Source organism: Lytechinus variegatus, chromosome 10 (genome assembly GCF_018143015.1).
Source record: "Lytechinus variegatus isolate NC3 chromosome 10, Lvar_3.0, whole genome shotgun sequence".
NCBI lineage: Eukaryota > Metazoa > Echinodermata > Echinoidea > Temnopleuroida > Toxopneustidae > Lytechinus > Lytechinus variegatus.
In genome coordinates, this window is record NC_054749.1 from 19,671,271 (window position 1) to 19,683,496 (window position 12,226).

Sequence of the window (12,226 nt, forward strand, 5' to 3'; positions counted from 1 at the left end):
CTAAATGTGAAATTTGAACTGATTGAGAGCGAATAATTTTTTTTCTTCACCAATCACTCACCTGAATGTTAGCTGGAGATGAAGACTGTTTATGCGGCGAGATGCTCTTTGGGACTCCGGGGGAAATTCTTTTCGGAGATGATACAGACCCTGACATGGAACCAGTCCGTGAAGCAATAGATACAGGCTGTACAGCAGCTACTCGTTGGCTAGTTCTCTGGATAGCATTTTGTGAAACAAGATTTTGGCCTATGTTTGCGACTTGTCTTGCACTTGATACTGTTCCTGAAGTTGTCGGTGTTGTAATACTGCTGCTGACGACAAAGACACTTGGTGCTCTTTCTAAAGCATTTGGTGAAGAAACTGAAGGTGCGTTGACGAGTGTATGAGGCGATCTTGTGGTAAGTGTTGTGAATTTGCTAGCAGGCAGTGCATCTTGCTTGTGCGGACTAGGTCCAGATGGTTTTGGTGATTTCTCAGCAGGTATTTCAGGGTCATCAGTAAGGTCTATTACTTCTGGCTCATCTTGCAGCAGAGCAGATTTGGTTTGATTGCCAGCCGAAGGGTCTTTCTTTTTCTCAGTGCTATTAGATATCTTTGAAGTGTCGTTAGATGCTTCAGGCACCTTTGTGGAAGCAGTGCCAGTGGAGTGCTTAGGTGATCCAGGAAGCTTGGAAGAATCTGTGCCTGAAGGCACATTGGCCTTCTCAGATGATTCTGATAGTGCCTCAGAAGGTGATGCAGCAGGACCGGTACCAGAAGTGCTGGAAAGGGATTTGGATGGTGATGGAATGTCTTGTGAAGAAACTGCTTTAGAATCTGAAGACCCTTTAGAGGTTTCTATGTTAGGTGTTGGTGCAGACGAAATAGTCTCTTGTGGGTGAGATGCAGCAGTGGCAGTTCCTGAGGCATTGATTGCAACATTTGGTCCCTTTGTTTGCTGTGAAGAGATGCATAAGGGACAAACATATCATATAACAGAAAACATGCATGTGAGAGAAGCTACATGCTTACGTGCTTTAGCCAAACATCAAAATGGTAAAAATGTAAGTAGAAATATTAAAAATAAGAATGTTGTTCCTGCTATGATTAATTAAACACATTCGAAAATCTCATAATTATGAAAAAAAACACTTCTTTCTGATATGTGATCACTAAATTTGTAAGATTATTCTTCATCTGTCTTTAAAGAAAAAAATATCAAAACATTACCAAGAGTGCTAAATAAAAATAACCGTAAAATTTGAATTTTCACAAAGAATCAACAGCTAAAAAAATGTAAAAACTACACCATTTTAAGATTGGAATATTAGACTTTAGTGCAATGAAATTCACATTGTCGAAACTCCACCTAAACATTTCACAGGCTTAAGTGAACATAGTTCTTCCTAACTACTTCATGAAAGAGCCTTGTAGGTAACACTACCACAGCCAAATATTGAATCCATTCAGTCATCAACTACATGATTACCCACCAATGATTGAGTAGATGCAGCATCAGCAGTAGAAGGTTCAGTTGTCTTACTACCAGATTGTGAGGTGTCCATAGGGGATTCTTCACTCGGTTGATCTGTCTCTGAGGCTGCAGCACCATCAGTAATACCACCAGATTTTTCTGTGGACTCAATATGAGCATCTGTTTTTGACGGTGACGCTGTGTCCTGAGAATCTTTTCCTGAGGGAGCGTCTGATGAAGTACCTGCTTCACTTGCTCCAGACAAGTTCTGTGAAAAAAGATATTTAAGAAGGATGAAAGACAATGGTAAGAGGTTAACGATTGTCATGTCCATCACCTTCGCCACACACAGGATTTAATACCTTCTTTCCTAATCCACAATTGTTGGGTCTGTTCCGAAACCATTGAAAATGCAAGCAGCCAACATGTATTTACACATGTGGAGCGTTGTGGCCCAGTGGATAATTCTTCTGACTTTGAAACAGAGGGTTGTGGGTTCGAATCCCAGCCATGGCGTAATTTCATTCAGCAAGAAATTTACATAGGGATTTAAAACTCTGAAATGATGATGATGCACTTGAGTGCAGAGTTTATGTAACAAACGCCAAGGTATCATCCTACCTTCTTATTCTGCATGACCTTATTGAGGGTGGCCCTGAAGACCTCTCTCTTGGATTCAACATTGGTGGATTTACTGCTACCTGGGATGTCAGGGGAGCTATTAGACTTTGAAGATGATGATGCAGCAGAAGGTTCAAAGTCTGAGGTAGGTGGTGGTGTCCCCGACAGGGCAGGGACATCGGAAGAGCTGGTAGTACCCTGTTCAGTTTCCTACAACAGAATGAAACAAGATACTAATGAAAGCAAACACAGTGTGTTACAACATGTATAACAATGTATGTTCCCATCTCTATAATCAATAGTCAGGTCCAGATTTGCAAAAAAGTAGACTGCCTTAAACAAATCGCATTAATGCTGAATTGAGAAGTGTTTAAGCATAATTTGAGAGCACTGAGTCCAAATCTGCTGTTTGCCAACCTTGAATTTGATGTTAAAATCCTCAAATTGTCAAAAACAATATCGCCGCCATTCTACACCCTTTTTTGCTCTATTCTGAACCCAAAAACTTGTAACAAAAATGTTTGTCAACTGTTTTTGGTACTATTGGATATCAGGAATAACATACTAAATATCTACCAAAATTCGGATCCAGGAAAGTGGTTAATTTTAAGATGGCGTCTCAGATGGCCGTCATTAACTGAAAATTAAAATAACCGACACTTTATCTACCTTAGACATCTTCTTTTCGGTGCATACATGTATTCAATGGTGTAGGGGGTATTAATGAAAAGTGAACATAAGCACTCCAGGGTACCTGAAAATTCAAGATTGCCTAAGAATGGCTGCCATGGCCTAAAAATTCACAATTCATCTATTACCTATTTTAGGGTCTTTTATTTGGGTTTTATTCATTGGTGTTTTAAAGGGTCAAGAAGTAAACTGGGACAAGTTGCAAGGGCAGTCAACGGTCCACTATGTGCAAAATCCCAAGATGACTTTCAAAATTGGAGTCTAAAATAGCTGTTGTTATCTAAAAACCCTAAAACCTGACATTGTTTAATATCTGCCTTCAGGATACGATATTGGTGTCTAACTCATGGTTTAATGGGTCAAGAATACGTTGGGACTAGTAACAAAGACAGTCTATGGTCCTCCATCTCCAAAAATCCATGATTGTTTGCAAAAATGGAGTATAAAATGTCTGTCGTAAATTACAAACTGACACAGTTTGTTTAATAACCGCCTGGAGATATGATTGTTTAAAAGGTCTAGTATCACATTGTGACAAGTTTCAAGGACAGTTAGTGGTTCCAGTATGTCCAAAAATCCATGATGGCTTCAAAAAATGGAGTCTACGGTATATAATGGCCGTTCTCACCGAAAAACTGACATAGTTTGTTTAATATCTGCCTGGGGTATATGATTTTGGTGTATAACCCATGATTTTAAAGGGTCAAGTAATAAATTAGGACAAGTTACAAGGACAGTCAGAGGTCCAGCATGTCCAAGAATCCAAAAAGACTTCCAAAATTGGAGTCTAAAATGGCTATTGTTACCTAACAACTGATATAGTTTGTTTAATATCTGCCTGGGGTATATGATTATGATGTCTAACCCTTGGTCTAAATGGTCAAGCAATACATTAGGATAAGTTACAAGGGCAATCGATGGTCTTGTAAAACTTATTTTTATGAGTCTTAAAAACAAAGACACCAAATTAGTGGAGACACCAAAATAGTTAGGCAGGGGCGGTAGTCATTTTTGTATCAATGGTGGCCGATTCGAATGTAATTTTTAGAGCATTCTTCAATTTTTTGACAAAATGGACAACGTATCCCTGTTATTCGTCTTCACCTATATTATTTGACCCTTGAAATCATAAGACACAAAAATGCAGCCAACTCTTTAAGAAATATTTTTCATATTTTTTAAGCCATCATCATTTTCTTGCAAACTCCACCACTGATTAACCTTGAAATCATTCCAAGGTAATTTTTCCCTTTAGAACCATGATTTTCTATGTTTTATTTTTTTCTTGGTAGACCCCAAAGTTATTTCTACCAGGTGGATATTACATGTATATGAATTTGGACCATTTCAAAGTTACAACGTCCATTATAGATGCTATTTTTGGAAGGTCATCTTGGATTCTCTGACACACTATCTTGTAAACATGTCCTGATTCATTATTTGCCTTGAAAGCTTTTTTGATGGTTTTGATTTTGATGATTTACTTTAATTTTTGGAGTTGATGGTATACAACAACTGCCGTTTTGACACTATGTTGGATTTCCAGGTACCCTTGACAACCTTTTGTAACTATAACTTGTCTCAATAGACTTTGTTTAATCCTAAGTTTCATGAAATAGACATCTATACCCAAAGAGTTATGACATTTCAAAAACTTATCCTTGGTTTAGATTTGATCTTGACTTCGCCGTCACTGTCGGAAAAGCGACGTTCATGTCTTGCGTCTGCTATTGCAGGCAAGGAAAAATGGCGGACACGTTAAAGATTATGCAAGCATCGCCCAAAAACTATTTGGCCACATTATTTATCAATCATCAGCTGTGAATCATGGCAGCCATCTTGGAATTAAAGATGGCTGACGAATGAATCAGACACATTATGTTTGCAACAATGGGTATCAAACATAATGCATATAGACCCCAATTTCTGAAATTTAATCACCCATAAAAATTGTTTAATATGGGAAACTGCATTCAAAATGTCACCATTTTTTTTGTGATTTGAGGATGAAAACGTCGGAATCAAGTTTGGCAAACAGCATTTTGGGAATCAGCACCCCTGAATTACCTTAGAACAATTGATAAATCAGCATTAACACAAAATGGCTTAAGCTCTTTTTCTGAGCACATTTTTTAAAATCTGGACCTGACTACAATGGCCACACAAAATTGTCGATAGCCTGCAAAGCATGACCTTGCGACCTCACATTCTGATCAGACCATCAGTTTTGCATGTATTATTAAACATAATTAGCATTAACTTCACTTAAATTATCACAGTAGACATATCCATTTACACATATATATACAGGACACTTATCAAACCAAAATAATTTTTGTTCACAATTGATGACATTCTTACCATTGCTTCTCCTTCTTCTACAGGTTTCTCCTGGGACGACTTAGGAGTTCCCTGTCGGGATCCCTCTTTCTTCCTCCTTGAAAGCTTTGTTTTATGTGTAAAGGTGGTCTGTACCTCAACATCCTGTTTCTCAACCTCTGACCTCTGTATCAAGATGACCACAATGTACAAAAATACAAAGGAACGGTCAAGATATGTATAACCACCAACACTAGAGGTAGTCTGTAGTACCTAAGCACTCTGTTTTCAGTCCGATCTCTCTTATCCGGACAAATTGGAACCAGCACTTATCCGGATAAGGGATTTATAAGGATCTGGGAGACCCAATATTAAATACATACATGCAGCTGCCTGCCCAATGGTAACCACACGTATCTATTGTAGTGGGTGTTCAAAGACAGTATTTCACTGCTGTCGGTGCAAATCATAAGCATTTTTTTTACAGAGATAAAATTCATTCGGTGCCAAAACTCTGGGATAATATGCCTACTGTAATGATTGAGGAATACATCGAGCAAACCTCGAAAGAAAGAAAATGACTCGAGGAAACTAAGTTCAAAAATTGGATCATCGCAGCTTCACAATGTCAGCCATTGTTATACTGACTGTAGGCTTCAAACAGGATACATGACGCTGTCCTTAATTTATATTTGTTTTCCTGAATGCTGCCCAGAAAGGTCTTTCGGTACCATAAAACTACAGAAAATTATGAAACCTGAATTCAAAACCTTACAGCTTCACTAACCTATAATGTTAAGACATGAATCAGCATTTAAAACTTTCCACAATTGTATAGTTATTATTGGCAAATGATTCCTAACAGTGTGTACACTAAACGATACATCAAATATCAATACAGTACATGTACATGTAGATAAAAAAAGGTACAAAACCGTATTATGAAATTTATTTAGCAAATTGACAAATTTTAAAGGAAAAGGAAAGACAAACCGAATGGTAAAATATCACAAGTAGGCCTAGTCATAAGCCTAGATTTATTCAAAGCACTCACTTCATGTTTAATTATCAAGCAATATTGAGATAAAAGGAATTCAACCCTATCAAGGCCAGGAAGGGGGGGAGCCTCGGAGGCCCTGCTCAACAATTCGCACAATATTTTCGCTGCGTGAGATTTTTGGACCGCGCCACTCTCTGACTTTTTACTTTGAAGTCTTGCATATCTTTTGAGACCAAAATTTGCGACGCTCGGGTACATTGTTCCGAAATTATCCAACATTTTCTAACTGCATATCAGATCAAAAGTTGCTGAAAAAAATGATTTTGTATACAAAGTCAATGCAAATTGTGTTTTCAACCCAAAATCATAAATGTATGATTATTTCTAGTTATGATTGTATAAATGGATTTGTTTTATGCCGTTTATGATCTAAAAAGAGTCCCCGACAAAGTTAATCGAAAAAACAATGAAAAACAGAAGTAAATCAAACAAAGAAATAGATAAGAAATTGCAAAATCAATACGTAAGAAATTGATCTGATATCGCAATTTTTTTCAAGTACATTTGCTAAGAACACCACAAAGAGTTTCTACACCAAAAATTAGAACATATGGAGCTTCATTTCGGAAGAGGAAAAAGTATGATTTTGCATACTAATTACGCATGAATTATGATCACCCAAAATACCATTCAGCACTTAACAAGAAATGAAATTATTCACTTGGGCCTTGTAAAACAAATATTTAAAAGAGACCCATTGAGCTTTAACATGCACCAAGCACAATCTATAATGAGACAAAATGATAACTGAATCTCACCTCCTTGACTTGGATGAGAAGCTCTTCGTATTTCTGTTCCAGGTTATCATACCTGTCCTTCCAGGAGTTGGACTCCTGCTGCCAGTGGGCCTGAGCTTCGTACATGACGTTCGTCTTTTGATTGAAGGTCTGGACCAATCTCTCATACTTTTCCTTGATAGACTGAGCAAAATCTTTCCACTCCTATGATGGGTAAATTTATTTACATGTGCATAGAAAAAACATCATCATCCATAGTCAATTCTTCACAAATTACATGAATAGCAGATGGACATTAAATACAAGAGGTGGTAATACATGTAGGAATCCTTTAGTGCCCATACTTTTTTTGTCCTTTACCCAATATGATAATCACAGGTTCTTAAATCTGCTGAATCGCAAACCACGCAATCAGATAGTATTTTAGTTTACAATCCATTCATGTGTAAACACAAAACATGATTATGTGACATGTCTAGCAATTTATTTGATGGATTATGTATTTTTAAAAAGACCAGCAAGAAATTAATCTAAATGAAACACAAATCTTAAACTTCTTTAGATTTCTCCATGGACATGAAATTGGAAGAGCTGGAAGACCATCATCTTTCCAGGAGTATTTTTCAGAATTCAGATCATATGAACCTATCAGTTAATATGAAATGCAGTTTAGTTTGAAAGACAAGCTTTTAGTAACATTTTTAATTTTGAGGAAAATATTATAAAGAGAGTGTAACAAGGTGTAACCTACAAAGAATTTGTAGTAGACGGATTGCAGCTACATGTAGATCACTTAATTTGACTTGGCACAAAACATGCAAACAAATACATGTATCATGGTAAAGGTGTGACCACATGTACATGACAATTTTTTAACAGAATCATGGAATAAGCATTGCAAAAGTTCCCATTTTCACCTTTTTCTCAACATAATTACCATGCTAATTTTATTTTCTGTTTTCATATTACATGAAACTATCTATGCTCCTCTGGTTGAATAACCATTTAATTTTCCACATGTACACACTAAAAAGCAAATCCAATTTTCTAACATTTCAACAGGGCTTAATATTAATATGCATGTTGTTTGAATAAAAAAATGCTGCCTTACACTGTGTGAGAAAATGACAGGTTTTTTACTTTCTTCGAGGTCGGCAACTTCTTCAGACTCAGTTGGACATTCGATACCTGTAGAGAAAATACATAGCATAATTGTGTTTAATAACATGCACATGTAAATGTAGTTATTACATGTAGTTGTGTCAAGGTTAAAGTCCTTGTAAGTTGACCTTTCATGAGTCGCATAATCGCCTAACTATATAATCAAAGCAATTTGCAGACCAGGCAACTTCATAAAGTAAAGTAAAAAAAAAATGTATGGGATCCCAAAATACTTATCTCAGGGTGTGTTTTAAATGATTTTTTCTTTATACAAGTGGAATGCCTCTGGCCGTCTCACCTGCATCACGCGGTTCACTATAGCAGCAGTGCTGACTTTGCATACTACTCTAACTCGCACAAGATGTTCAGTGATACATGGTTACTCTTATGTCCTCTTTTTATGAACTAGACCAATAAACTTACAGAGATATGATGGTTATTCAACAAAAAACCCCAACATGGCCAAAGTTCGTTGACCTTACATGACCTTTGACCTTGATCATGTGACCTGAAACTGGAACAGGATGTTCAGTGATACTTGATTACTCTTATGTACAAGTTTCATGAAGCAGATCCATAAACTTTCAAAGTTATGATGGTAATTCAACAGATACACCCAATTCGGCTAAAGTTCATTGACCTTTGACCTTGGACATGTGACCTGAAACACGCACAGGATGTTCAGTGATACTTGATTACTCTAATGTCCAAGTTTAACGAACTAGACCAATAAACTTTCAAAGTTATGATGGTAATTCAACAGATACCCCTGATTCGGCCAAAGTTCATTGACCCTAAATGACCTTTGACCTTAATCATGAGACCTGAAACTTGCACAAAATGTTCAGTGATGCTTGATTACTATTATGTCCAAGTTTCATGAATCAGATCCATAAACTTTCAAAGTTATGATGGGAATTCAACAGATATCCCCAATTCGGCCAAAGTTCATTGACCCTAAATGACCTTTGACCTTGATCATGTGACCTGAAACTTGCACAAAATGTTTAGTGATGCTTGATTACTATTATGTCCAAGTTTCATGAATCAGATCCATAAACTTTCAAAGTTATGATGGGAATTCAACAGATATCCCCAATTCGTCCAAAGTTCATTGACCCTAAATGACCTTTGATCTTGGTCATGTGATGTGAAACTCATGCAGGATGTTCATTGATACTTGATTAACCTTATGTCCAAGTTTCATGAACTAGGTCCATATATTTTCTAAGTTATGATGACATTTCAAAAACTTAACCTCAGGTTAAGATTTCGATGTTGATTCCTCCAACATGGTCTAAGTTCATTGACCCTAAATGACCTTTGACCTTGGTCATGTGACATGAAACTCTAATAGGATGTTCAGTAATACTTGATTAACCTTATGGCCAAGTTTTATTAACTAGGTCCATATACTTTCTAAGTTATGATGTCATTTCAAAAACTTAACCTCAGGTTAAGATTTGATGTTGACGCCGCCGCCGCCGCCGTCGCCGTCGGAAAAGCGGCGCCTATAGTCTCACTTTGCTTCGCAGGTGAGACAAAAAACAGTAATATGAAAGATTCAATAAGCAATTACAAAACGCAAAAACACAAACTGTTCAGCAGTATACTGTTCAGGTGAGAACATATAAAGCCCATTACATGAGTTAGTCTTTAAATAACCTGCTCTCATTAGCACAGCGTGCTGCGCAATTTGATCCATCAGAGGCACGGGCTAGTGTAGGCTTCCACTGTGAGAGCAATCCTTTAAGACCTTTCACAACTCAATCATGTTAAGTTTCGCATTTCATAGCATTTGCGATGCTGAAGGTCATAAAATCTGAGCTGATCGCATTTCCAAACGCAAGTTTTTTGGCACTCAAATTTTCATGAGCTGAAAGTTTCATTATACGACCAGGAATGGGGGACATACATGCCATATATGTAAAACACACCCTTTGTTTTATTATATCAGTGTTTTGTAAATGGGTTTTCCATCATGATTCATGTTTCTGTTTGAAATTGAAAATCAACATTGAATGCACCCTCAATCGCATCTTGGCCATGCATTGCCAAAACAATCCCGGAGGGGGGGGGGGGCACTTCCATTTACGGGTCGATACCATGCACGAGCAAGGGGTCTCTAAATGCACCCTAAACAATTATTTTCCATATTCTGAAAATGCACCCCTTATTAACAAGTATTGGTGTGTGAAACCCTACCCTTAACAAGTATTGGAAACAAAACGATACCCTAGGCAAGTATTCCCTGAATCGAACCCCAAAACAAGTACAGTGATATGTTAGTTATGTCACAGACGCCGGTCATTGGTTTTACCTTCACCCACATACGGCCCAACCTTCCACACCATGCACAAATAGGACTCTAAGCACGTAGTGTTGGCGGGGCAAAATGTACATGATCTTTTAGAATATATTTGTCTTTTTTATACCATCGCAAATTTGACCCTAGCTTTCCTAGCGAAATAGATTCCCTTTTTTCATTATTTTAGTGTTTTTGAGACCCTTCCTACGTTACGTATGGACCATCCCTTTAATGCACTAGACTTGGTATGTCTGCTTCCTTTCTTTACGTATTATTGTCTGCATAATCTACGAGACATTGAAAGAGTTGTTTTTGTTCACCTTGACCTTCAACCTCTAAACAGGCAATTGGTTTCTTACATGTGCAGTTGTATTCTGGGATTGTTTCCGGGGGGGGGGGGCCACTTACATTGACAAGTGGATACTGCGCGCGACCCCCAAAACATGTAAAGAGGATGTCTTTTTCAAGATAGGGCACGTTACGTATGTAATGTAGGAAGGGTATCAAAAACACTAAAATAATGAAAAAAGGGAATCTACATGCATTTTGCTGAAAGTGGAGACTCCTGCCTTTGGTAGTCTTTGCTAGCATGCCTGTATCACAACATCCCCCATACATTCTATCTATACAGAAACAGAATCCCTGTGATCTCAAAGTCATGGAAAATCTTACATAGACTAGACCTCTGGTCTTTGAACTTGGCATCTCCGGGAAAGCCATACTGGCAAAATAGAACTACTCAAGATTTAATATTACCGCAGACAAGTAACTACATGTAGGCCTACTAGATGTAAGATTCGTATGTGTAGGCCCAACGTAGCGTAAGCTAGACAAATATGAGCGTGATATGTGAATTGTAAAATATTTCTTGCGGCCTTCATCAATTTCATGAACATGTCTGTCTGACTCTTGAGCATTATTTGCTGACACTCCATGCATATACTTGTATGTGCATGTTGCATTCCTAAGTTTGACTCAGGACTTCCAGAGGCATAAATGTACATTGCAAATGAGTCCAGGTCAAGTACATTTTTTTTACAATAATCCTTTCTTGTTTATACTCAATTTGTTGCTACATGTACTTAGTACAACGCTATTGGCCATTGGGTGGTTGCACAAGTCCAACCCTATTAAAGTGCTTTCACACACACAAATACACACACAGGTTGAGCGACTCAATGGTTGTGCTACGTGTATTTGTGTGTGTGTGACCTGTGCTACAATGCACACTATGCAGCTCCTGGGCTGTATCGAAAAGATATTAGTCCGATGAGATTGCAGTTTGCAATGTGATTCCTTCTACTGTAAATTTATGTAGAAGTATAGTTCGGTACACATCTAGTTCAGTTACTAGTACTCTACATGTACAGTACTGGTCTAAGACCATCAGACAGATAATGTATCACAATGCAATATAAAAAAGATAATCAACAAGGGACATTGCTTTGGCAGTGAGCCAAGGTACATGTATATATAAACACTGAGTCAGTACAGTACATGTACTGGCTTGCATACAGTACAGATCATATTGGGTACTGGTAAATTATGGGCTACATGCGCACAGTGCACACAAAAACAGTATACATACATGTAACACACATTACATGGACATGTACATTTCTACATCTAGAGTGTCAGTCACCATCCAATATTTAGATAGCAACAATCAACATCCCCCCCTTGAGAAATTAGTCTACATATATATGCAGCACAGCAATATTTCATTTTTACTTCAGAAAGCCCAAATCGCTGGGCCAACTACATGCACTTATTCATGATCAAAGACAATGAGAAACTGTTGAAATTTTTAACAACCTTCTTGTAATTTTTAAAAACCTAAACAGCTCCGAGAAGCCGCGACAGGAAGTTCAAGG

At 37.6% G+C, this 12,226-nt stretch overlaps 1 protein-coding gene across 6 annotated transcripts in view; it reads right to left on the minus strand.

Annotated features, from left to right (window-relative positions):
* LOC121422200 (serine-rich adhesin for platelets-like) overlaps positions 1-12,226 on the minus strand; it is an 82,383-nt gene that overhangs the window by 14,464 nt on the left and 55,693 nt on the right. For all 6 annotated transcript variants that reach the window (XM_041617100.1, XM_041617099.1, XM_041617101.1 and 3 more), the window contains 6 exons: positions 7,995-8,071; positions 6,905-7,087; positions 5,129-5,272; positions 2,078-2,287; positions 1,476-1,724; positions 62-940 (listed from right to left, as the gene is read on the minus strand). In XM_041617100.1, the coding sequence (XP_041473034.1) occupies positions 62-940; positions 1,476-1,724; positions 2,078-2,287; positions 5,129-5,272; positions 6,905-7,087; positions 7,995-8,071 (1,742 nt within the window). The remainder of the gene's footprint in view (positions 1-61; positions 941-1,475; positions 1,725-2,077; positions 2,288-5,128; positions 5,273-6,904; positions 7,088-7,994; positions 8,072-12,226) is intronic.